The 23,950-nt window shown below is 44.2% G+C and overlaps 4 protein-coding genes across 4 annotated transcripts; 1 reads left to right on the plus strand and 3 right to left on the minus strand.

The window, feature by feature from the left end:
• Positions 1-1,507: 1,507 nt before the first annotated feature.
• Positions 1,508-2,107, minus strand: LOC135703684 (uncharacterized). The gene has a single exon (XM_065224963.1). It carries the CDS (start codon positions 2,105-2,107, stop codon positions 1,508-1,510), a length of 600 nt encoding a protein of 199 aa, XP_065081035.1.
• Positions 2,108-11,751: 9,644 nt separating this feature from the next.
• csul (protein arginine N-methyltransferase 5) lies at positions 11,752-13,886 on the minus strand. Its single transcript, XM_065224913.1, has 2 exons — positions 12,428-13,886; positions 11,752-12,368 (listed from the first exon to the last, which is right to left on the minus strand). Exons 1-2 carry the CDS (start codon positions 13,776-13,778, stop codon positions 11,836-11,838), a joined length of 1,884 nt encoding a protein of 627 aa, XP_065080985.1. The 5' UTR covers positions 13,779-13,886; the 3' UTR covers positions 11,752-11,835.
• A 5,630-nt stretch (positions 13,887-19,516) lies between these two features.
• Positions 19,517-21,251, plus strand: wcd (U3 small nucleolar RNA-associated protein 18 homolog wicked). Its single transcript, XM_065224915.1, has one exon. The coding sequence runs from the start codon at positions 19,590-19,592 to the stop codon at positions 21,243-21,245; it is 1,656 nt and encodes a 551-aa protein (XP_065080987.1). The 5' UTR covers positions 19,517-19,589; the 3' UTR covers positions 21,246-21,251.
• Positions 21,252-21,819: 568 nt separating this feature from the next.
• RfC38 (replication factor C subunit RfC38) lies at positions 21,820-23,054 on the minus strand. Its single transcript, XM_065224916.1, has 2 exons — positions 22,397-23,054; positions 21,820-22,341 (listed from the first exon to the last, which is right to left on the minus strand). Exons 1-2 carry the CDS (start codon positions 22,985-22,987, stop codon positions 21,856-21,858), a joined length of 1,077 nt encoding a protein of 358 aa, XP_065080988.1. The 5' UTR covers positions 22,988-23,054; the 3' UTR covers positions 21,820-21,855.
• Positions 23,055-23,950: the final 896 nt, after the last annotated feature.

Here is a 23,950-nt window from a genome sequence, read left to right on the forward strand (position 1 = left end):
AGTCCACCACCTGATCTTTCGATCGCATCAAATAGACCACCGTGAAGTGGCTCCAATCGTCCGTAAAAGTGACAAAGTATTTCACTCCGGACAGCCCTACCGGCGTAACAGGGCCACACACGTCCGTATGTATGAGTTCAAGTACACGCGACGACCGATTACCACCGGACACAGAGAACGGTTTTCTCGTCTGCTTACTGACGACGCACGAATCGCACACAATCATGTCCCGATTGTCATTCGCGGGGAACATGTTCATTCCCGAAACCATGCCATCCTGAACTAACTGCTTCAGACTGTTCTCGTTCAGATGGCCGAACCGTCGGTGCCACAATTCTGAACTCTTCCGAATTTTACCGCACGACAACAAGGCATCACCGGCATTGTGCCCAACCGAGTAGAAATCTAGTTCGTACAACTTTTCGCGACGAGACGCACTCGCGACGACTTCGGAACCTCGATAGACTTTCGCTTTCCCGGACTCGAACACCACACGCATACCGGCTTTTTCCACCTTTAGCACTGAAAACAAATTGCAGCGAAGTTTAGGTACGAACAGTGCATTTTCGACCGTGCACTCAATCTGTTTCCCATCAACGACCGAAATCACTTTCACTGTGCCGGCATGTTCGGCCACAATCGTCTCACCGTCCTTTGCAATCGCAATCTCGACCGGCTTCGCCATACGATGCAATTCGCTGAACAGCTCTCTGTCCCGGACGAGATGATCCGTGGCACCGGAATCAATAAACCACCGGGTACGATGCCGGTCAGACAGATCCATTCCGCCGCTTACACCGACAAAACAAACTCCCTTTCCGTCGTCCGCTTCGGCAACATTGGCTTTCGACTTTTGCTGCTTCTTATTGACGGCAAGTCTCAATTATACAGTGGAGAGTCAGCGTAGGGAATCGGATGTAAAAATAAAATGCACTCGCGGTTACACAGATTGTAAACTATATTACAGATCACGAATATAAAAGTGGTAAAAAATGTACTTGACGGTCGATTGTTCGATCGGAGAATGATTACCTTTGTTGACACACACACATCTGCTGCGCGAGGGATCGACAGCATAGCAGGGGGTTCGGACTGGGTGTGACTACCAAGGTGAATGGATAAAGGTGAACATTGTATTTCTCCACACTCCTCCTCAATGATCAGCCGCTTCACTGATACTTCCGAGCCCCAACATATCACAGAACATCTGGTGCTTCATTGGTCCAAGGGGTTTCGTCAAAACATCCGCAAGCATTTGATCGGTCGGACAGTAGACCAACTTAATCTCCTTCTTCTCACACAGATCCTTTACGAAGTTTTCTTTCGTATCGATATGCTTCGAGCGTCGGCTCGAACGTTCAGTCTTCACGAACGCGATGCAACCCTGATTGTCTTCGTGCATCACCGTTGAACACTTTTGCTCTTCTCCTAAATCGCGTAGAAGCTGCCTCAACCATACAGTCTCTTGACAGGCTTCGCTGAGTGCCACGTACTCCGCCTCCATAGACTAGAGAGTGACAGAAGTCTGGCGGCGGCTGGCCCACGAGATTACTCCACCTGCATACGAGAACACAAATCCGGATGTCGACTTTCGGCTGCCGACGTCTCCAGCCCAATCGGAATCAGCATAGCCGATCAGCGCTTGTTCTGGTTCTCCTCCTAGTTGTAGACTGTAAGCGGCCGTCGTCTTCAAGTATCGGAGCACTCGTTTCGCGGCGTTCCAATCTGCTTCTCCCGGAGCGCTGAACTTGCGTCCGAGGATTGCAGTGCAGGCTGCGATGTCTGGACGAGCGTTCACAGCAATGTATAACAGTCCACCTACAAGACTCCGATATTTCGATGAATCTTCGAAAGCTTCACCTGAATCGTCTGTTTTCAAAAACCCAGGCTCCATGGGTGACTTCGCCGTCTTGGCATGCTCCATCCCAAACTTTGCAACCATATTCTCGATGTAGTTCTGCAAACGAATCCTGTACACTCCATCTTTTCGCTGCACCTCCATTCCGAGAAAGTGTCGAACTTCACCAAGGCATGTGAGTTCGAACTCTTCCTTCAGAGAATCGAATAGTCGTTTGACTTCTCGTTCGTCAGTTGATCCAATCAACATGTCGTCAACATAAACAAGTAGGAACACTCGAATTGTACCTACAGTCTTCACATACAGGCACGGATCAGCGCCTGATGGTTTGAATCCTCGCTTCGATAAGGCTTCGTTCAGTCTTCGATGCCAGCAACGTGCTGACTGCCGCAGACCATAAATACTTCGCTTAAGCCTGCAAACATAATCCTCCTTTCCGGGTACTGCACATCCAGTGGGCTGCCGCATTAGAATCTCCTCATCCAATGACCCGTAGAGATACGCGGTCTTCACGTCAAGATGACGGACAACCATGTTCTGCTTTGATGCCAATGCAAGAAACGTTCGCATTGTGGCCTGGCGTGTAACTGGAGCGAATACCTGGTCGAAATCGATCCCATGCTGCTGTGTGTACCCCTGGGCGACTAGTCTGGCTTTGTATTTCACGACTTCATCCTGCTCGTTGCATTTGACCTTGAACACCCACTTTGACCCCACTATCTTGCGTCCTTGGGGAGGTGGAACAAGCTCCCAGGTCTCATTACGTCGATGAGAGGCAAGCTCATCCTCCATCGCACTCCGCCATTCGGGTATCTTCACAGCTTCTCGGAAGTTTGAAGGTTCTTCTACTGCACATGCCGCGACACCTACGGCGTAATCCAACACATAGTCATCAAAACGCTTTGGCACTGCTCCACGGTTCTGCCGACTCGATCGGCGTGACGTAGCTGGAACATCTCCATTTTCTTCATCAGCTTCGTAGAATTCCTCACTATCAGCTGACTCCGCATCGCTTTTGTCCTTCTTCTCCTTGAAAGGCAGCAGCTTGATTTCATCCTCGTCGTTCTCCTCAGGACCACTGGATGCAGGACACTCCACTGAAATCGTGCCATTGCCAAGCTCGATGAACCTGGCGTCTCGGCTCACAGTTATCCGATCCGTCTCATGGTCTACGAAACGGTAACCTTTATGCTCCATAGAGTAGCCCACAAACGTAAGCTTTCGCGCCTTGCCTTCCATTTTCCCTCGCTTCGCCTCTGGAATGTGTACGAAAGCATCGCTGCCAAACACTTTCAGGTGACCTACTTCGGGCTTACGATTCCACCACAGCTCGTATGGCGTTTTCTGGACGGATCTGGACGGTAGACGGTTCTGCAAATAGGTTGCGGTAAGCGTCGCCTCACCCCAGAAGCGCTTCTCAAGGCCAGAGTCGAGTAGCATACAGGTGGCCATCTCGGTGAGTGACCTGTTTTTACGCTCAGCCACGCCGTTCTGTTGTGGCGAATAGGGGGTGGTGAATTGTGGTTTGATCCCTTCCACGCGGTAGAAGTTTCGCAGCTGATTGTTGTCGAATTCTCCGCCTCCATCAGAGCGGATAACCTTCGGCTTCCGGCCGTGCAGGGTTTCAACCCATCGAACATACTCCTTGATGCTCTCAGCTGCTTCCCACTTGTTCTTCAGGAGGTACGTCACCGTAAATCGACTGTAGTCATCGATGATGTTCATTACATATCGGTTGCCGCTCGGGGTGGCGGTGTTCATCGGGCCACACAGGTCGGTGTGCACGATGTCCAGGATTCCAGTCGATTTCCGCTCGGTGACGGCAGGAAAGGGAGGCCGAGCTAATTTCCCCTCCATACAACATTCACATGTAATTCTCAAACCACAATCGCTTACCTTCATACCTATTGCAAGGTTCTCCTTCACAATGCGCTCTGTCGCAGCCCAATCACGGTGGCCGAAGCGCCGATGCCACTGGTGCTGGCAGTTCTCCCGATGCTGTTCGGTGGTTACCTTGAGTGAAGTCTCCGCAAGCCTCAGTCGGTACAGGCCTCCGTAACGACTACCAGATGCCACAACGACTCCCTTTGGATCCACGATCCTGCACTTTTCGTCGTCGAAACTCACGTTCAATTTCTTCTGTGCCAGCTTAGCAACTGAAATCAAACTGGTCGACAGACCGGGCACAAACTTCACTTCACTTATGTATATCTTCATTACATCGTCTTCACCGTCTACACCGTAGAGAACACCACAGCCTTCACCTTGGATCTGCGTTTTCTTCCCATCCGCCAAGGTGATCCATCCACCAGCGAACTCCTTCAGCGACGTGAAGAACGAGCGGTCGTTCGTCATATGCGCACTCGCACCGCTGTCGATGATCCAGCACGCATTTTTGTTCCCAACAGTGAACGCAACATATTTGTTATCACCGTGGGCGGCCTTCGCTTTAGCACTTTCTTTTTCTTCTCTTCTGTATCTCGGTGCACTTTCACTGTCTTTCTTCGACGCCAACAGTTTTCTACAGTTGCGCCGGATATGGCCGGGCTTCTTACAGAAGTGGCACACTCGCTTCTCGCCATAAACACTTTCCGCGGAACGCATCGCTTTCTCACTTTTCGAGGCACTACCACTACCACCTTCCCGTTCCAGCCGCCGATGGTACTCGTCCATCAGCCTGGATTTGACGACATCCAACGAAATGTCATCATCTGATCGACTGTCGAGAGCCGTAACAAGATTGTCGAACGATGGAGGAAGGCTTCGCAAAAACATACAAATCTTCGTGTCTTTGTCTAATTCCGTTCCGGCTGCGTCAAGCCGCTCGAAAAGATCGTCCACTTCAAGCAAATGCTGCTCGAGATCACCGCGATCCGGCATATTCATCGCACACAGTTTCTTCAAGAGAGAAACACGAACCGAGCGAGTGGCCTTCTGGTGGTAATCTTTTAACGCATTGAATGCATCACGGGCATACACACTTGTCTTCACCAGCGACAGCTGGCTGTCTTCCAGCATCAACATCAACGTAGCTTTTGCTCGTCGGTCGGCAGTTTTCCACTTCTCACTTTTCTCCTCCGGAATTTCTTCGGCAACTGCGTGCCACACATCTTCACGGGAAAGCAGATTCTCCAGGCGGACTTTCCACGTCTGCCAGTTTGTGCCATTCAATTTGGCAATGGTGAACCGCGGGTCAACCATTTTTCCACAAACTATTCACTTTTTCTGCTTGAACAAGTTTTGTTTACGTTTTCACTCACAGACCGTTCGCGATAGCACACTTCTTTTTCTTCACCTCTTCGTTACACTCGAGGCGGAACACAAATCAAAATGGCTCTACCCGGCCAAAGATTTTCCCGGACAAAAAAAAAAACTTTTTCACACCGATTCCGCTGGGCCCATAACCTGACGGCAAGTCTCAATTATACAGTGGAGAGTCAGCGTAGGGAATCGGATGTAAAAATAAAATGCACTCGCGGTTACACAGATTGTAAACTATATTACAGATCACGAATATAAAAGTGGTAAAAAATGTACTTGACGGTCGATTGTTCGATCGGAGAATGATTACCTTTGTTGACACACACATCTGCTGCGCGAGGGATCGACAGCATAGCAGGGGGTTCGGACTGGGTGTGACTACCAAGGTGAATGGATAAAGGTGAACATTGTATTTCTCCACACTTATTACCTGCCTGCTTTTTCCGATCCAAGCAATCGATCTGTTTATGGCCTTCCTTCTTGCAGTGAAAACAAATCAGCTTCCTCTGCTTCACCACCTTTGATCCGGAAAAAGCTGCTTCTGCACCCTGCGAGGAAACCAATTCCATACCTCGCCGCTTGGTTTCTTCGTCCAGCAATCTGCACTTCACAAACTCGAGCGACAGGTTATCTTCGGGCATCGTCTCGAGTGCCGTGACAACTCCGGAATAAGAAGAATCGAGCGTCAAGAGAAGGTGGCAAACCACGTCCAAATCCTCCAGAACAGCACCAGTCGAACGATACTCACGGACCAGCTTATCAAAACGAAGAAAATGTTGCTGTAGATTTCCGCCTTCGAACCGCAGTTGCAGCATCTCCCGCTTCAAATGCATGCGGCTCGCGATGCTACGGCGCTCGAATACCCGATGCAGGGCGTCCCAGATATCCTTGGGGTACTGCTTGCCTTGGATATACTTCAACTGGGAATCGTGAATCCTCGAAACCAGCAGGGACTTGCATCTGCGGTCTTTCTTCATGCGTTTCTCCAATTTCCTCGCTTTTTCCGCTTTCACTTCGTTCGTGTCGTTTTCCAGGACAATCAGGTCCTCCACTTCCGCTGCATATGTCTGGATGCACTCCACAAGCTCGTGCTCTTCCAGGAGAATCTGCATCCGGAACTTCCAGGCAGCGAAGTTCAAGCCATCGAACAACGGCAACAACACACGATCGAACTTTTCCTCCTCCATAACGAAAACACCGCACTTCCGATACTTATCCGATAAAACGCGACCGGGCCCAAAACCTGAAGTGGTTTCGGATACACCAGGAGGAAATAAACCGAGAAAAATAGCGATTTAAGGAAAAACGAAATTGAACTTTATTGAAACGTGTTTTTACTTTTGTTTACTCTGAGCGAATGAAGTAGTAGAAAAACGCACAGGGGCGTACCAAAGGTAGGGGCAACTAGTACACTGTGGTTACACTCTTAACATCCGCCAGGGTGTTGCCGATAAAGATCATACCGGCGATAACGCATACTGCTTCCGACGAGATGGTTCTGTACGCACTGACGACTCGCATAGCCATGAGTCGGAACGTGCTGCCAGACCCCCTTCACTCTTTGGATTTTTTAGAGACAGATAACAGCGCCAAACGGTTTGTGACGAGATAACGTTGAACTGCAGCGCTGGAAGAAAACACGCACACCAACATCTATACATGTACGAACCCACACAACTGAGCGGACGGTACAGCGCAAATCAAAACACGAAGCGGTGTCATCACTCATCGTCTTCATTCAGCTTCGGCTACTTCCGTTTGCGTTTGCTTTCACCGGCGTTGACAAATACTTCCTTTGTTATAAAATAGGAAAGTAATGATTATTCCAATGTAATTTTGGAATAGAATGCGTGCTGCGTTGGCCAATACCAAGACGGCATATTTTATTACGTTTAGCAATGATTTCGATACGTTGCATTTCCAGTGACTGGGGTGTTGGAATAATTCTTTAGAGAGAGTGAATGTTTTTCCCATGTTTACATCTATGCTTATTAAGATTCTTTTGAGCACCAGCTCCGCAAATCATCAATTACTATTAGAGATTTGCATCCTAATGATACAGGTGGTATATTTAAAACTCTTTCGCTCGAAAGCAAAACATATTACAAGCGCATCATGATGCGCGCTTGGATGTGTGATTGTTTTCTCAAGTGTTTCTGTTGCGTATAAAGTGGTAATGATTGAAAATCGGAAAAATCACAAACAAGTAAGAATTTTGCTATCGCAATATGACGATGATCACTTCGAGGATGATATCGTCCTTTTTCCTCGGCTGATCATCAACGTCAGCATTGACATCTATCATGCTGACACCTGTCAGTTATTGAGCCCAGGTGGTGAAGTTGGCGGGGAACTCCCAACAGTTTCAATGTGCACTCAACAGATGGCACTGCGATCATATACGGGTGGTAATTATATGTCTTGTATGAGGAATTGATTAGTGGGATATCTTGTTAATAAGATATCTTTGGTGCTGCTCAATTTCCTTTGGTTCTGCTTCGTTTTCAGCGCTGGAACCCAGGCTGGACCTCCATACTTCAGTATCGACGGCGACACACTTGCCAGAAGACGCCTCTGCTACTGCTGGCAGAGTCGATATTATAATAAGAGTCCCGCCAAGAGAAAATGTTGCGAACAAGCAGCACTGTTTGTGATTTATTTTCGTCAGAGTAAACGGCAACCAGATTTTTTGCATTAGCATCGGATGACTTTCATTTGGAAGTGAAAAATTTCATGTCGATAACGGAGCTTCTGGGAGACAAAAACAATTATAGACCTTGAAAAAGGTTCAAACAAGTGCTTGGTATAACTTATAAATACCACACTGTACTAAATAAAGTGAAGAAACGTTTTTCATCTAAAATTACTAAAATATTGTCAGTAATGAATGCAATACTTGTAGTTCACTGGCTGTGGGAACAATGATGTTTATTTACTTTGCTTGTTTGGTACCCCGCTTGACAGTTCGATTGGTACTTCTGGCTTCACTCTTGGCGGGACTCTTATTATAACATCGACTCTGACTGCTGGGACCAGCGTCGTCCACCCTGGACTTTTTCCTGTCAAACATCGGACTATCCAAGCCGGAGGCGCACAACGATCTCAGCTCCGACCACCAACCGGTGGTGACTGAAGTCGGTGTCAACGTGGTTCCTGCTAGAAACTGCCTGCGTAAAGACTACCACCATGTCAACTGGGTGCAGTACGGACGAATGGTGGACAGCAACATCGATGAAAATCCACTGCTCGACACTGTAGATGACATCGACCGGGCGTTGGAAGGACTCCAACAGGCCATATCCGTGGCTGACGAGGCGTGTGTTCGACAAGTTCCTGTGAGGGGTAAGTTTGTTGCTATTGATTCCCACACCCAATTATTGATTCGGTTGAGAAATGTTCGTAGACGCCAGTTTCAGAGGACTGGAGATCTGGGCAAAAAACGTGAATTGGCCGATCTGAACAGGCAGATTGCTTCCAGAATGGACTCACTCCGAAATGAAAGTTTCGGGCGTGTTGTCCAGAATCTGGACGACCGCTCCAGACCATTCTGGAAGGTAGCCAAGGTCCTGAAAAATCATCCCAAACCCGTTCCACCTCTCTCAAAGTCGAAAATGATGACGATCGGCTTTTAATTACCCCACAGGAGAAAGCAAATGCGATCGGCAAGCATGTCGCTTCATCGCATTTGCTTGGCTCGACTATCCAAAGTCCGCTCGATGATCAGGTTGCGCAATGCGTTCAAAACCTAGATGTCTCCCTTTGTGTCGTGCCTCCGGTGGATATGATTACAGTACAACAGATTTGCTCAGCGCTGAAATGCACCAAGAACATGAAGGCTCCCGGGTTTGACGGTATATTCAACTTGATCTTGAAGAGACTCAGCATGAAAGTGCAGTCTCTTCGAACCGTTATCTTCAACAGATGAAAGCAGCAAAAATCATACCAATCCGCAAACCCGGAAAGGATCCAACATTGTCTTCAAGCTACAGACCAATCAGCCTCCTTTCAGCGCTGAGCAAATTGTTCGAGAAACTCATTCTCAATCGTTTGCTCAAGTTTGTCGAGGAAAATAACATTCTCCTTCCGGAACAGTTTGGGTTCAGAAAGGGGCACTCCACCAATCACCAGCTAGTGCGGGTGATGAATAACATCCGAAGTAACAAAGCTGTATCCAAGTCCACAGCCATGGCCTTGTTAGACGTTGAGAAAGCGTTTGATAATGTCTGGCACAATGGGCTTGTATACAAGCTTTGTAACTTCAACTTTCCATTACATCTGGTTAAAATCACCCGTAACTACCTCCAGCAAAGGTCGTTTAAGATATCGTTGAATGGTTGTCTTTCCGACACGTTTTCCATCCCAGCAGGAGTCCCGCAAGGCAGTCTGCTGGGCCCCTTGCTTTACAGCATTTACACTTCCGACATTCCTCCCCTCGGAGACGGTTGCGTGTTTTTTTTTCTGTTCGCAGATGATACCGCAATAGCCGTCAAAGGAAGGATACCTCGTGAAATAACGAACAAACTTCAACGATGCCTTAACGCCTTTGCTGATTATGCCACCACGTGGAAAATCAAAATCAATGCCTCCAAAACACAAGCGATCATGTTCCTCCATCGGCAATCGCCGAAACTGAAACCGGCTCCATCTTGTACCTACTGTAATCATGGATGGCACAAGGGTTGAGTGGTCTGCCGAAGTAACCTATCTCGGGATGTTGTTCGATGAAATGCTCCTCTTCAGTTCGCATGTACAGAAAACTGTAGTCAAGTGTTCTGCCTTGGTTAGGTGTCTGTATCCGCTGATTTGCCGCAGATCCCGCCTCTCAAGGGTGAACACACTGGCTGTCTACAAACAAATCATAGCACCTGCGATCCTCTACGCAGCTCCGGTGTGGGAATCATGTGCACAAACTCACAGGAACAAAATTCAGGTAGCTCAGAATAGAGTGCTGAGGATGGTGGCATTCGGGGTAGTGTCACAGAATCCATTTTGACAGCTGATTTCGTGGTTGACAATAATAATCAAATCTGTTTTACACGGCTAAACTAGCTAGGTTGTATTAGTGAGATCTTGCGTTGAGAAGTCAATGGCGGTCCGTGGCTCGTCAACCAGAAAGCAGTTTGAAAATGTACGGAAAAGGTCCTGAATTGGTGAAATCAGTGTTCAACAGGTCACAAAGATTCACTTCTTGCACTAGATTCCCAACAAATAATTGAGAGCACTTGTAAAACACCTGAGTCGCTCAAATAGCTTCCAAAGTTGAACAAGAATGTAATTGTATTGTCATTTGGTTAAAAGCTTTGAGAAATGTGTTCAGTCATGCTTCATAAGACTTACGATACCTTTTAAAGTACCTCAGTTAAACCGATTGACAAGAGCTGTATAGTAAGTGTATATAGCCTAATTCTATCCTAAAAATGACCCTTGAGAAGAAACATTCCTTAACTAATGTGTGGGTGAAAATGGGACAACATTAAAAACTAGATTCCTTCCTGCATTCATCACCTTCACTTTCTCCTAATTTACGTAACAAACTTCAACCTCGCAACGTATTCAAATTTAGGTTAAAAAAAATATTAAGGTGGACGTGGTCCTATATGCCCTTCTGGCATGCGCTTACATATATACTTGCAGCACAGACAAACAGACATAACACTCGCAAGTTGTTCATCGAACAAGCATTTAACGGTCCATTTAAAAGTATCGTAGTTGGTAGCACCGCCACCTGTGGCGCGCATAGTCAATCCCCTTGCGTTTGACGTTTACACACTTCTGCCATCTGTTCAGCGTACTACCCACCACAGTGTATTCAACAGATGGCGGTAATGTTTTAGCAACGATGTTTTACAGTGAGAAATATTCAATGTGTTATGTCTGTTTGTCTGTGCTTGCAGCGCATATTCTACAACTCTATGCTATGCTATACTGACCGGAGCGCAAAAACCAGACATACCTAGACCTAAATAAACACACTAGACGTCTAGTAATCTTCCGTTACACTTTTGCAAGACGCTATCCTTTTACCTGTTTTACTTTCTGAGGAAGCATGGTTTGTATCTGAAATTAAATGTTGCCTACTTTTCCTTGATAATTAATAGCAACAGGAGTGTAAAATCCGATAAGGGAAACTGAGCTTTCCTGTTCGTTACTGAACATATTTGCATAGGCGGACCAGACTAGGTACATCAACAGCGAATCAAGTACAAGCTTACCATCCGTTGCTGCCCGGTACAGCTTGAATCAACCAAATCACACTCAAACGATAGCTTTATTATCATAACGGCGGTACCAGCGCAATAACCGTCATCATCGATTCTTCCTCGCCGTGGTGGTTAATGGGAAAGATAGCTCTGCGCGCGATTTTGTTGCTCAGTTTCTGAAATAGAGCACCTATTTTCTGCTGGTATAGGGTAGGCAAAGGTTTGCCATGATTGCAGCAGTTAGCAACAGCTGAGTCTGCGAGAGAGTATCGACCGTTTCCGGCTGTTTTACTGTGGGGAAAGAGATGCGAGAGTGCGAAATTCTCTTCCGAAATGAACAGGGACATATTCATCGCGTGAACTTTTGCAGCCAAGACTTATCAGGGAATTCTTCAGAACGATCTTAAAAACCAACAATTCTTGAGTCGATAGTCTATCTTTGTTGTGTTCAAGTTTTGTCCAGACTGAAATCGATTCGTCGCTTCTCTTTCAATAAAATAAAACCTAACTAACAGCTTATTTCCAGATCGGTTGCCCTCGTCCCTGCACGTTGTGAATGTGGGTCTGTCGGGGGGCCGTGATGTTCCACTCGTACCAAACCTTGTGCGCAGCGACGCACCGCCAAAAGTTGACGACAATTTCATCGCCGGCTCGAATCTGCATCGGTTCCGTCAGTGGGAAGAACATCGAGAACCACGAACCCAGCCCCTTGGTATGATCGAACGGGTGAATGCTAATGGTGATATTCTTGTACAGGACGCTGTCGAAATACCCGGTAAATCCGTGCATAACGCAATCTAGTTGGGACTTAAAACGGACCGTTTTGAAGCGGGAATTGTCGATGACCGGTTCCCGGTTGGGATGGACAAATTCGAACAATGCCTGAGGATTATCGATGTGGTAGGCGTTCTTCAGATAGGCCACATACGAACATTCCATGTAGCGGGACGTGACAATCCGGTCTTTGCCATGTGGACTCTTTTCCAGCGAACGAATCTGGTTGTAGATTTTTGTTGTCATACAGGGGTTCAGATAGGATGTCGATTTACCTGAAACGAGTTAAATTAGGCCATGTATTTTGAAAGCCCATATAAAGTACCCAACTTACAAGGAATGCTAATTCCATCCGGCTTGAGGTGCCTCTGTGCTCCGTCCAAACATTCGGGTGAGAGTTCGTTATCACCGAACGAACCCAGCAGTTCGGAAATCAGAATGTCCGCCTTCTCGGGGGGTTCAAACTCCCGCATGTCCATAGAGATAAGTTCGATGTTTTTGTCCTTCCACAATTCGTTGATCAGCGAGCTCAGAGTAACGATTGCATTCGGATTCTTTTCGATGACGTAAATCTTCACCTTCCGTTTGCTCTTAGCCGCGGCGTTTAACGTCGCCCGAACTAAAGGGCCTCGTCCTCCACCCACGACCATGATGATGGATGTACGCGTTTCCAGTTCCTCCAAAGAAACACGATCTCGGAGGGCCTCCTCGATTGCATTCTGATAGAGAATGTACTTCACTGGGTCCTTTTCGAACACTTCATACGTGAAACTATCCAGATTGTCGTACAGAGGCTGGAGCGGAATCTCCAACAGATCATCATACCCTTGCATCACATCCTTGACATGGTTTATACGAAGAACGTACTTTATGTAGTCGACGTAATGAACGACTCGTTTGTCTTCGGGATTTGCTTTCACTATGAAGTGACAACCGAAGGTACGATGGAACAGAACCAGCAGTTCCTGATGAGCTTTTGACAGAACCGGAAAGTTGTTCGTATTGGTCAGGAAGATGTCCGACGAAACAACCACTGCATCGACCGGTTCTCCGAGCCAACGATAGATTTCCTGCCTCTTTGGAATGTCAGCGGTAAACTCCAGTGCAATCTTCACGTGAGTGTCATAATCCGCATAGGACCGGAAGTTGTTCCACCAATTCCAAGTGTCTTCCTCTTCTGCACTCTCGCTATTCCCGTCACTTCTCCAGGATGCCTGGGTAACTTTTGGATTAGCCATCGGAATCTCGACCAGCAGGATTCCCTTTAATCCAATGGTGGTCACCCGAGCTAAATTGGCACAATTTCCGCTCTTCAATCGCAACAGCATGTACCCACTCTGAACTAGATGCTCTGCGTAGGAAATCTCCTGCCTCATCGTACACTCACCCTGCTTCCGGACGTCATCATCCTCCGAATCACAATCTATATTGCTGCTCAACCTACAAATAACCCGATTGAGCCACTGTGTCGAATTGAGAAGCAAATCCGACCGGGTGAAGCGATTGTGCTTGGTCTTTAGCGGATCCAACACAAACTCCCGATCAAACTGCCGGTGGGCCAACGGAATGGTGACCGAGCTGTAGTTAGACTTCGCAGCATGTTCGATTGCCGTTTCCAGCTCGTACACGGTGTCATGGTGCAACGAGATCGAGACTTGCACTTTCGATTGTTGGTCGGTGGACATGTTCTTGGTCGGGATGGCCGGCTTTCCAAGACGGATATTTTCACGTGCGAGGCAAAGAAACCGATGATTTTACGGCAAACTTTTGCGAAAAAAAAAGCGACAACGAGGTTTTGTTTGCGATTTATCGAGTAGATTTGTTTTCCCAGATTTTTCGAGCAGTTCGGCCAGTGATGCCAGCAGGATCCCGAGTGAATCTGAGTCAGAGCGTTTCCGAAGGGTGTCATTTGGCGTTCACTCTACACTCTTAGCTACGATTACCTAAAATTATCGGTAAAAAATTATCGGTTTTTTACCGATAAAAATCGTTATTTTAATGTAAATAGGCTACTTTTTACGATAAATTAGGTAATTTTAAACGTTAATTATAGGTAATAAATGATAACTGATAATTTAGGTATGTGCGCTTTCTTCGATTATCAGTAATTTGTACCGTTATCTAGGTATTCTTTTACCGACTTTTAGGTTTGTGCATCTTAGTGTGTTGGTAGCTGGGCTGTCAAATACGAACTATCGTTGCCTAAATCGTATAACCAACAATCAATACGAAATTAACGATTTTAAATTGGCTCACTACTTGACTAGCCTATTGGTCCCAAGCAAACGATTAACGTATCCCATTCTAGTCGAAATTCTAGTACTACGCAATGTTTGTTTTGATTCGCTATGACAGTTTGACAGATAAAATGAGGGGTTATTGGTTTTTCCTATGTTTCGAGGGGTGAATCGATTAGCTTGGGACCGAAGAGAGTACCAGAGCTGAGCCAAAAAGTTGAGCACGTTATTTCGGGACCTTCTAGTCTTAGAGTTACCTCTATGCTAGTAGGTCCCGAAGAAACGTGCTCAACTTTTTGGCTCAGCTCTGGTACTATCTTCGGTCCCAAGCTAATCGAAGCACCCCTCGAAACATAGGAAAATCCACGAACCCCTCATTTTATCTGTCAAACTTTCATAGTGAATCAAAACAAACATAGTGTAGTACTAGAATTTCGACTAGAATGGGATAAGTTAATCGATTTGCTTGGGACCAATAGGCTAGTCAAGTAGTGAGCCAATTTCAAATCGATAGTTTCGTATTGATTGTTGCTACTACTGGATTGAACTAGCATTTTCACCAAATGTACTAGAATGTTTTGGTTCTATCACAATCAATACGAAACTAACGATTTTAAATTGGCTCACCACTTTAGTAGCCTATTGGTCCCAAGCAAACGATTAACGTACCCTATTCTAGTTGAAATTCTATTACTACACTATGTTTGTTTTGATTCGCTATGAAAGTTTGACAGATAACATCAGGGGTGTGTGGATTCATGCAGAACATGCAGGGGTGAGTGAAATAGCTTGGGACTGCTTGGGACCGTTGTCCTGGTACTGAGTGAGCCAAAAATAATAATGATTTTCTTCGGGACCCAGTGGTCTTAGAGTTACCTCTATGGTTCTATCTCTTTCACTCTACTCAAAACTGAAATGCATAAAAAAAATGACAAAATGATACGCACTCTTTGCACACTGTCAAAGAATCATTGTACACAAAATCAACTTTGTGCAAAACCAAAACAAAAAATAAAAAATATACTATCCCATCTGGTGGATGATGGCACAAGCTTCTAAGAAAATTATATTACAGCGAACCACATTATTTTAATTGATTTCTTCGCCAGTTAGTCGTCTGTCACTTCGTTTGTGCTGCAGATCGTTTTTTTTTTTCATCTCTTGGCAATCCATTTTTCTGCTTTATCCTACATTCAAATGCTAATATAATTTAAAATTAAGTATGTTTCTTTCAAACATAAGAGCATGTTTAAAATAAACATATTTAGTTTTTGTTCGCATAGTTGTCAAACCAAACAAAAATATTCACGTTTATTTTCAATACGAATATTTTTAAAATAAACGTAACATTATTTTTATTTTAAACTTTAATATTACATGACTTCAAACATGGAGTATGTTTGAAATAAACCTTGTTTATTTTTGTGGCCAGAACAAACTTAGTTTACGTTTAAATTTACCTCAAATATTTTTGTTTCAACGATATTTTTTTCTGCGTGAAGAAATTTGAAACAGAGTTCCATTGAGTTCTCTAAGCAGGATATCACGAACACTACACTAATAACATAATTTTACACACACTAGCGTATACTGTCATGTGCACGGTACACCGAACCGAATTTTAAACATATGAATAATTCAAAATAAATTTAAAACATGTTTGCTACAAAAATATATACGTTTGAATTAAAGTCAAAAGCATGTTTATTTCAACAATATAGAATTTGGGTAAACGATTTTTAGCGTACCCTGCCTTTTTTCCCTTCTTGTTTACATTGAGAAAAAAATTGCCCCAGCTTTGCCAATCAACTGAAAACGGCACACCTAGGTAAGTGTCTTAACAAAGTTCCAGCTCGATAAAACCGGAAGAACCCCACAGTATTGACGTCACTCTGTCGTTTCTGAAGCCAATCCCTGTATCATCCTCCTCCACAACTGACGTCGGAAGAAAAACGAAAATCCTAAATGGATTTCGAATCTATTCCGGATCAACCGGGGCGGCCCCTCCTTCAACACCGAACGTATAAAGAGGCCGGTATGAGGATCAGCGTTAGAAACGACAAAACGACGCTAATATCACAAAGTTTCACTGGTTTTACTGAACTGGAACCTCCGGACACTCACCTCGACGGGTCTCCGCATCTCACACCAGGACCCCAACATCCACAGCCCACCCTTAATCGCACCCGAAAAAGAGCAGGAGTTTAGATGCCCTGTCTGCAGTTCGTTTTTTCATATCTTTGCAATCCATTTGTTTTTTTGCTTTATCCTTAATGCTAATATAATTTAAAATTAAGTATGTTTCTTTCAAACATAAGAAGGATGCTTAAAATAAACATATTTATTTTTGTTCGCATAGTTGTCAAACCAAACAAAAATATTCACGTTTATTTTCAACACGAATATTTTTAAAATAAACGTAACATTATTTTTATTTTAAACATTATTATTACATGACTTCAAACATGGAATACGTTTGAAATAAACCTTGTTTATTTTTGTGGCCAGAACAAACTGAGTATACGTTTAAATTTACCTCAAATATGTTTGTTTCAACGATAAATTTTTCTGCGTGTAAGAATCAAACTCCATTTATGAGTAAAAGTGAACCCATTGTCCATAAAAGTGGCACCACTAATTAATGAGCAATTCATTATGCCAATTAAGTAGTAACTGTTGCTACTGTTAGCAGAAACTCATTGTTGTTAAAATAATTTACTCATTCCAGGCAACATACTTCATCAATTGTTCTTGTAGAGCAGTTTCAGCATCCTGCAAAAAAAAAAGTACGTCTTTTTAACAACAGCAAAATTTAATGTAATGGATTTATTACCGTGATAAATCGAATTATCGGAGCCGCTAGTTCTGCTTCGATGTCTGTAGACTCTACCAAGGAAGATTTTCACATATTTATCACTTTTTGTACTTTTAAAAACGGAACAAAGGCACTCGACAAGGCACACCAAGTATGCCAGCAACGTTACGGAGCAACAAAGATATTTTCACCCAATAATGGGTAAAAATGTACCCATTTCTGGTCCCTGAACAGGTTTCGGAAATGGATGAAAAAGTACCCATTATTTGAAATTTTCATTTACACATTTTTTGACAGCTCCATACACTACCACAAAATGGGTACTTTTCCACCCATTAATGGGTACTCACCAGTTACAGTGGTGCGAGAGGTGCGTTTCTGTTCTAGTTTCAAATTGAAACAGTCCTTATAAAATATAACAGCATTGCGAACCGAGTTGCGAACGGCCTAATGAGTCAAATTCGCACACTCAAAAAATTTATCACATATCTAATGGATGAAAACCATGTGAATTTCACATAGCGTTCATGTTATCACAGCTTAAAATCCCACCACAAAATCACATGAATATTATGAGGCCGATGCAATTCATAAGAAAAATCATATAAAATTGACGTGATCGTATAAATGTTATGTGAAATTCAGATGAATTCCATTAATTTCGTTAATGGATGAAAATCATTTGCATTTCCAATGGAAGCTACAAGAAAACTATTTCCGGTGTTATTCAGCCATGTTGGACATTCGTATGCACGCTTACTTTAACTTACTCACCGCCCCGAGCACTGCCCTTATAAAATTTGTATGGGTATTTTGCTTAACGACCTGTTCAGGATAGCATCCAAACCATTTATGGAATAGTTTAATCATTTCGGTTATCGTTCGGGTATGGTTTTTTTTTATTGAGGCGGGTGCTAGGGCGGGTGAGTCGATCGTACTCAATTTCGTCTGATGCATTAGGATGAGGAATATATTAAGGTAAGTACACTCATAAAATTCCACACATTTTTATTGGTGAATTACCATGTAAAATTCCACATGATTATCATGTGTACACACATAAACAGAATCCACTCTGAAACATGAAATTTATGAGTCAAATAAATAGTATGTGTGGTGAAACATGAATTGTATGTCTACACATAAGAACCATAGAGGTAACTCTAAGACTAGAAGGTCCCGAAGAAGCGTGCTCAACTTTTTGGCTCAGCTCTGGTACTCTCTTCGGTCCCAAGCTAATCGATGCACCCCTCGAAACATAGGAAAATCCACGAACCCCTCATTTTATCTGTCAAACTTTCATAGCGAATCAAAACAAACATAGTGTAGTACTAGAATTAACTAGTTAATCGATTTGCTTGGGACCAATAGGCTAGTCAGGTAGTGAGCCAATTTAAAATCGTTACACAGCAAAAAAAAATGTAATATCGATCAACGTAATTCAAGCTGATGTATGAAATAATGATGCAAAAGAAAAAAATCAGATACAATATTACATCAATGGATGTAATTTTGTTCGCAAAATCAATGTAAATCGTACAATGTGATATTACACAACCGATGGATTGACCTGGTTGCAGCAGTTTCGATGTAATACTCAACAGCTTTTTTTGCTGTGTAGTTTCCACTAAAGATCCTGAATTTGTAAAGAGACGACATGTCAAAATTGGAACAATCGATTGTCTGTCAAAGTCATAGGAAAAATCATTCCAATCGAGCAGAAGACCTGTCAAATGGATAAGATGTCGTCTCTTTATAAATTCAGGCTCTTTAGTTTCCACCGGTTGCTTACACTCAAAGATAAATTAAATCAAAAAAGCTTAAAAAGTATGCAGTTTCCCGCTTCACCCGAGGCTTCACCTTATTGAGTCCGAGCCATGATTACTTCGACAGTAGTCATGCATGATTAAAATCGAAATAATTTTTCCAGTATTACGTTTTATTCTTTTTCAATACTGATATATAATAAAAAAAGATTCAAATACAATCAAAAAATTTTAAAATAGAATCAAAAATGATTAAAAAATATCCAAAAAGAGATAATCTACAATCTAATCAACCATGATTAAACTGGAATTAATATCAGATGCTCATTTTTTTAGAAAGAGAGGATAAATTTTTAATCATTCGATATGATTAAACTGAGTTTAATGTCAAATTGATTAAATTTCTAGCAAAATGGGAATAGTTTAATTTATCAGTGTATAGTGTGTATCGCTTAACTCGATTTGTAATTGTTACTTAGGACCTTGTGAAAAATGACGCGAGAAATGACATTTCCGAGCTCATTTCCTTTGCAGTGGGGCTAAAGCGTATCAATGTCAAATTCGCATGACAGCCGCATGTTTACGTTTCAAACTGTTTACCACAAATTTCACGTGTTTCTCCGAGTTTAACAATGTTTCTGTGAATTTTCGATAAAAGTTTATAAAAGCAAACCAATCATGCCAATCGAAAGTGACGACGAAGCGATTTCGCAGATTTTGAACTCCTTCAAAGAGGAATACGGTTTGGTACAGCAGCCTTCAGCGGGCTCCGGCCAGGATGATTCAAGCGATTCCGAAGCGGTAAAATCCGAGGACGAGGCAGATGTCAAGGAAGAACAGCAAATGGAGGAAGATGTGAATGAGGATTCGGATGGAAATGAAACGGGGAAGTTTATAAAGGCACCCAAGAAGGCGGAGGATAGCGAAGGCGATGCAGGTAACCAGAAGATAGATGTGTTTGATAACCTGAACAAACAGACGATCGGAAAACCGAAATCCAAGAAGGAGAAGGAGCTGATGTCGCTGGTTTTCGGTGGACGAGCGGAGCTGGTGTCCAATCTTCTGAAGACTTCCGATGGAGAAGATACGGACGATGATGATGAGGAGGAGGTAGACGATGGTAAGAAGAAGAAGCGAAAACGATCGGCTGCTTGGGAAGATTCGGATGATGAGAAAGATCACGATTTTCCTCACAAGGGTCAAAGGGTGGAAATGCGAGCCACCGTCAGCCGGCGGAGAAAGAACTTCGAAAAGATTGTCGGTCAACCGAAGTGGGCAGAGCTGGACCGAGAGCGGGAGGTCGATTCGGATGATGAGATTCTGAAAACAGTCGGCCATGTCGTGAAGGGTACGAGTGCGGATTTGCCCAAAGGGAATATTGAGTTGAAGCGGTTGAAGAACTTGAACCGGGAAACGAAAAACGAAGGGGATATAACGGCCATCAATTTCCATCCTACGTCGATGGTGGCGGTTATGGCTGGAATGAACGGATTTGCGTCGATTGTTGCAGTTGATGGCAACAAGAACGAGAAGCTGCACACGATTGGGCTGAAGAAGTTCAAGATCGCTTGTTGTCGGCTGACTCCGGATGGAAATGAAATACTGTTTGGTAGTTTCCGAAAGTTCTACCATGTCTACAATTTGATATCAGGGCAGAGTGACACGCTACAACTTCGGGGAGAAGGTGTTTGGACAATGAAAAATTTTGAATTGTCCAAATGTGGAAAATACCTGGCCGTTACGGGAGGTTTTGGTGAAATCCATCTGTTGGACGCCAGAAGCAAGGAGCTTCTAACAACTATTCAACAGAAACACAGTTGTCCTTCATTGTGCTTTACTCCCGATTCAAAATACCTTATAGCACACAGTACGGATACGGAAGTTTCAATATACCATCTAGAAAAACGTCGTTTCGTTAATGTCTTCACCGACGAAGGTTGCGTCAATGGATCATTTATTACCGTGTGCCCCAACAATCGTTACATAGCTACTGGAAATCGACAAGGAATCGTCAACATCTACATGCTGGATAATGTTCTCAAGGAAAAGTACCCCACTCCGCAGAAAACCGTGTCCAATCTGACGACATCGATCGGATCGATGGCATTTAATGTGACTTCGGAGTTGCTGGCCATTGCGTCCCCGGATGTCCCGAATGCGGTCAAGTTGGTGCACATGAAGAGCGGAACGGTGTTTCGCAACTTCCCGCTGATGAAGGCCGAATTGGGCAGCGTAACTCGGGTGCAATTTTCACCTGGCGGTGGCTACCTCGCCATTGGAAGTCGAGAAGGAGTGGTTTCCCTATTCCGGGTGAAGCACTATCAGAACTATTGAGGTCTTGAAATATAATATACTGTAACTGAAATTCAAAGTCTTGTAGCTGGGAAAGAAATTCGTAAATTAAAACAGTTTATTTATGATGGCAAAACGGAAAGGGTTGCATTGCGTTTGTAACGGAGTAATTCGTAGATTGCATCACGCTCTTATACTGATTGCTCAAGTAAAACTATTTGGGAGTGAATAGCTTTCCAATCAAAGTTCAGAACAGGAAAAGCATGACAGTTACCATTGCCGGCCACGCCCATCTTCTCCATTACGGGAAAAGGAAGGATATAGTGGATGTAACATTTACTTAACGGACGGCCAGCGACTCACCGACGCCACCCAAGATGCTTGGATGGTAGGGTAGGATATGGGTCAGGATTCGCTAAGGCAGGCAATGCGACCATTGTAATGTTTTTTTTATGAGAAGCTTGGGAGTAAATCCAAGATCTTCTACTCAGTAAGCAAAAGCGGCAGCCATCAAGCTGGCCGAGTTCCTCAATTATGTAAATGTTTTAGGACCGATTGATTTAGAGTTGGAAAGATGACATTTTATTACTTTTAAACTTAAATATAATTATCAACAGCGAACAAAAGCTGTGAAAAGGGCCAAAGCATAAGTCTAGAAATCATCCAAATCCATCGTGGAAGCTTGGTTCAGAAACTTCTTGTATAGCGCCATAAACTGCGCCACAAACGCCTCCAGATGGAAGATGTGCTTGCTGCCCTGCTGCATTCGATGTTCGTATGACCCGGCAAAGTTGAGCGTCTGCGTCTTCAGGGTCATATCGCAATTTTTGACCAAGTTCTCTACCAATCCCCGGAAAATGATATCCGACGGAACACCCTGAGACAACAACTCGTACAGCCGCTCCCGGACGGCTTCCAACTTCTGAGGAGATTGCTCCTTGACGATCTGGTTGGCAGTTTCCCTCAAGAACACCTGCCAATCAATCTCCGGCACTTCTTGGCTCACGGTAAACGGATACTGCTGTACTTTGCAGGCCTCCAACATCAAAATCGCCCGACGGAGGTTACGTTCCGACTTCTGCGCAATCCTGTTGGCCAGTTCCGACGGAAGGTGCAGCCCTTCCTTTTTGCAAATGTTCTGTAAACGACAGATTGATGAATATCTTCCAAAATAGAAATAAAGCGAAACTTACATTCAGAATACTGACAATCTCCTCGTCGGTCGGAGCCGACATCCGAATACCCAGGCAACGACTCTTCACCGCCGGAATGACCCGCGAAGTTGAGTTAACGCACAGAATCAACCGACAGGTGGCTACATACTTCTCCATGGTCCTCCTCAGGGCGTGCTGGGCATCCTTGGTTAGTTCATCCACCTCCGAAAGCACAATGGTTTTGAACTCTCGCTGTCCGCTGGGATCGATTTGCTGCGTCTGGGCTATTTGCTTGATCATATCGGTGATCACGACCCGATCGTAGATCCCGGCATCCGACGGATTGACCTCGATGTGATAGTTGCTACTGACGGTCATAATCTCCACCTTCCGGTTGGAGGGGGTGGTGAAATTCATGACTTCGTTCCTCAGCCGTTCTACCCCGGGACCGTACAGCTCCCGCAGAAGGCACATGATGCGTGTCTTCTTGCCGGCTCCCGAAGGACCGTAGAACATCAGATGCGGGAAGTCACCCTGGGCACACAGGTTGGTGAGGTGCGAGGCTTGAGTTTTGTGGTAGTCCAGTTTGGACAGTTCCCGCGGTCGGTATCGATCTACCCAGAGAGCCATTTTTCACGGGTTTTAAAGGTAAATATCACTTTCTTTTGGAAGAAAAAACTACTGCAGGTGAGTTTTTGGAGCACTTCTGTCTTGATTTTTGTTTATGCGCTTCTCGCTCGATTCGCGCCAACATCAGACCAGTCGCCCTTCAGAATTTTTCGACATCAGATGCCAAAACACGCTAACTTGAAAGTACCCATTAATGAGTAAAATTTTACCCATTTTAGAGAAAAGTGGCTTTACTCATGAAATGAGTATAACCGACTTTACTCATTAATGAGTATTTGACGAATACTTCAGAAAATGGGTCTTTTTTATTCTTGATGCTTTTTTTGTTCATGAGTAAAAAGTATTCATTTTATTTAAAATTTTGCGTCAGGTGCATTCTACCCGAGGGGGACGACTCTATCTACGATGCAAAAAAGATTGTGTTTTGCTGTGGCTAGCTGCGCGCACGCTGAGTAGATAGAAAGAAGATTGATGACGATTCTAAAGATTTCCTGCAAAAAATTGATGAGCGATGCAAGTAGATGCGACAAATGAAAGAAGATTGTTCGAAGATTGATTCGCTAGTGTGAGATTTGTAGACCATCTAAACTTGAGATTTAGATGTGTCGCCCCCCTCGATTCTACCATCAAATATAAAACCAAGTAGTACCTTTTGGAAAAATGAATAAACATCAATCATTAAAACGCTTTATATTCTTTATTGGCTCGGAATCAGGTGATCGAATACTGCTTGAAACACTGCCGACATCTCAAAACCGGGCACCATCTTCAGTATCAGCCGACGTATTGCAATATTCAGGGGAAAAAAGTTATCTGGTTGATAAAAGTGTTCACCTATCGAGTCACAGTGGTTCTTCCGTATGAGTCTTCCAGTTCGCCGTTTGCATGCCGTTCATCGACTGAGGATCCGGAACCATTCGCTTGTTAATTGCAGTTTCTTCTTCGTAGATCCCCGCTATCCTG

Source organism: Ochlerotatus camptorhynchus, unplaced genomic scaffold, assembly GCF_037179485.1.
Source record: "Ochlerotatus camptorhynchus isolate MF236.1 unplaced genomic scaffold, CSIRO-AGI_Acam_v1.1 ptg000220l, whole genome shotgun sequence".
In the NCBI taxonomy this organism is placed as follows: Eukaryota; Metazoa; Arthropoda; class Insecta; order Diptera; family Culicidae; genus Ochlerotatus; species Ochlerotatus camptorhynchus.

Excerpts from the sequence above, each read along its gene's own strand:
- csul (XM_065224913.1), bottom strand. The coding sequence starts at position 13,778 with ATGTCCACCGACCAACAATCGAAAGTGCAAGTCTCGATCTCGTTGCAC. Across the intron at positions 12,369-12,427 it reads GGATGGAATTAGCATTCCTT|GTAAATCGACATCCTATCTG; the intron begins GTAAGTTGGGTA and ends AACTCGTTTCAG.
- LOC135703684 (XM_065224963.1), bottom strand. The coding sequence starts at position 2,107 with ATGTTGATTGGATCAACTGACGAACGAGAAGTCAAACGACTATTCGAT.
- wcd (XM_065224915.1), top strand. The coding sequence starts at position 19,590 with ATGCCAATCGAAAGTGACGACGAAGCGATTTCGCAGATTTTGAACTCC.
- RfC38 (XM_065224916.1), bottom strand. The coding sequence starts at position 22,987 with ATGGCTCTCTGGGTAGATCGATACCGACCGCGGGAACTGTCCAAACTG. Across the intron at positions 22,342-22,396 it reads AGATTGTCAGTATTCTGAAT|AACATTTGCAAAAAGGAAGG; the intron begins GTAAGTTTCGCT and ends TGTCGTTTACAG.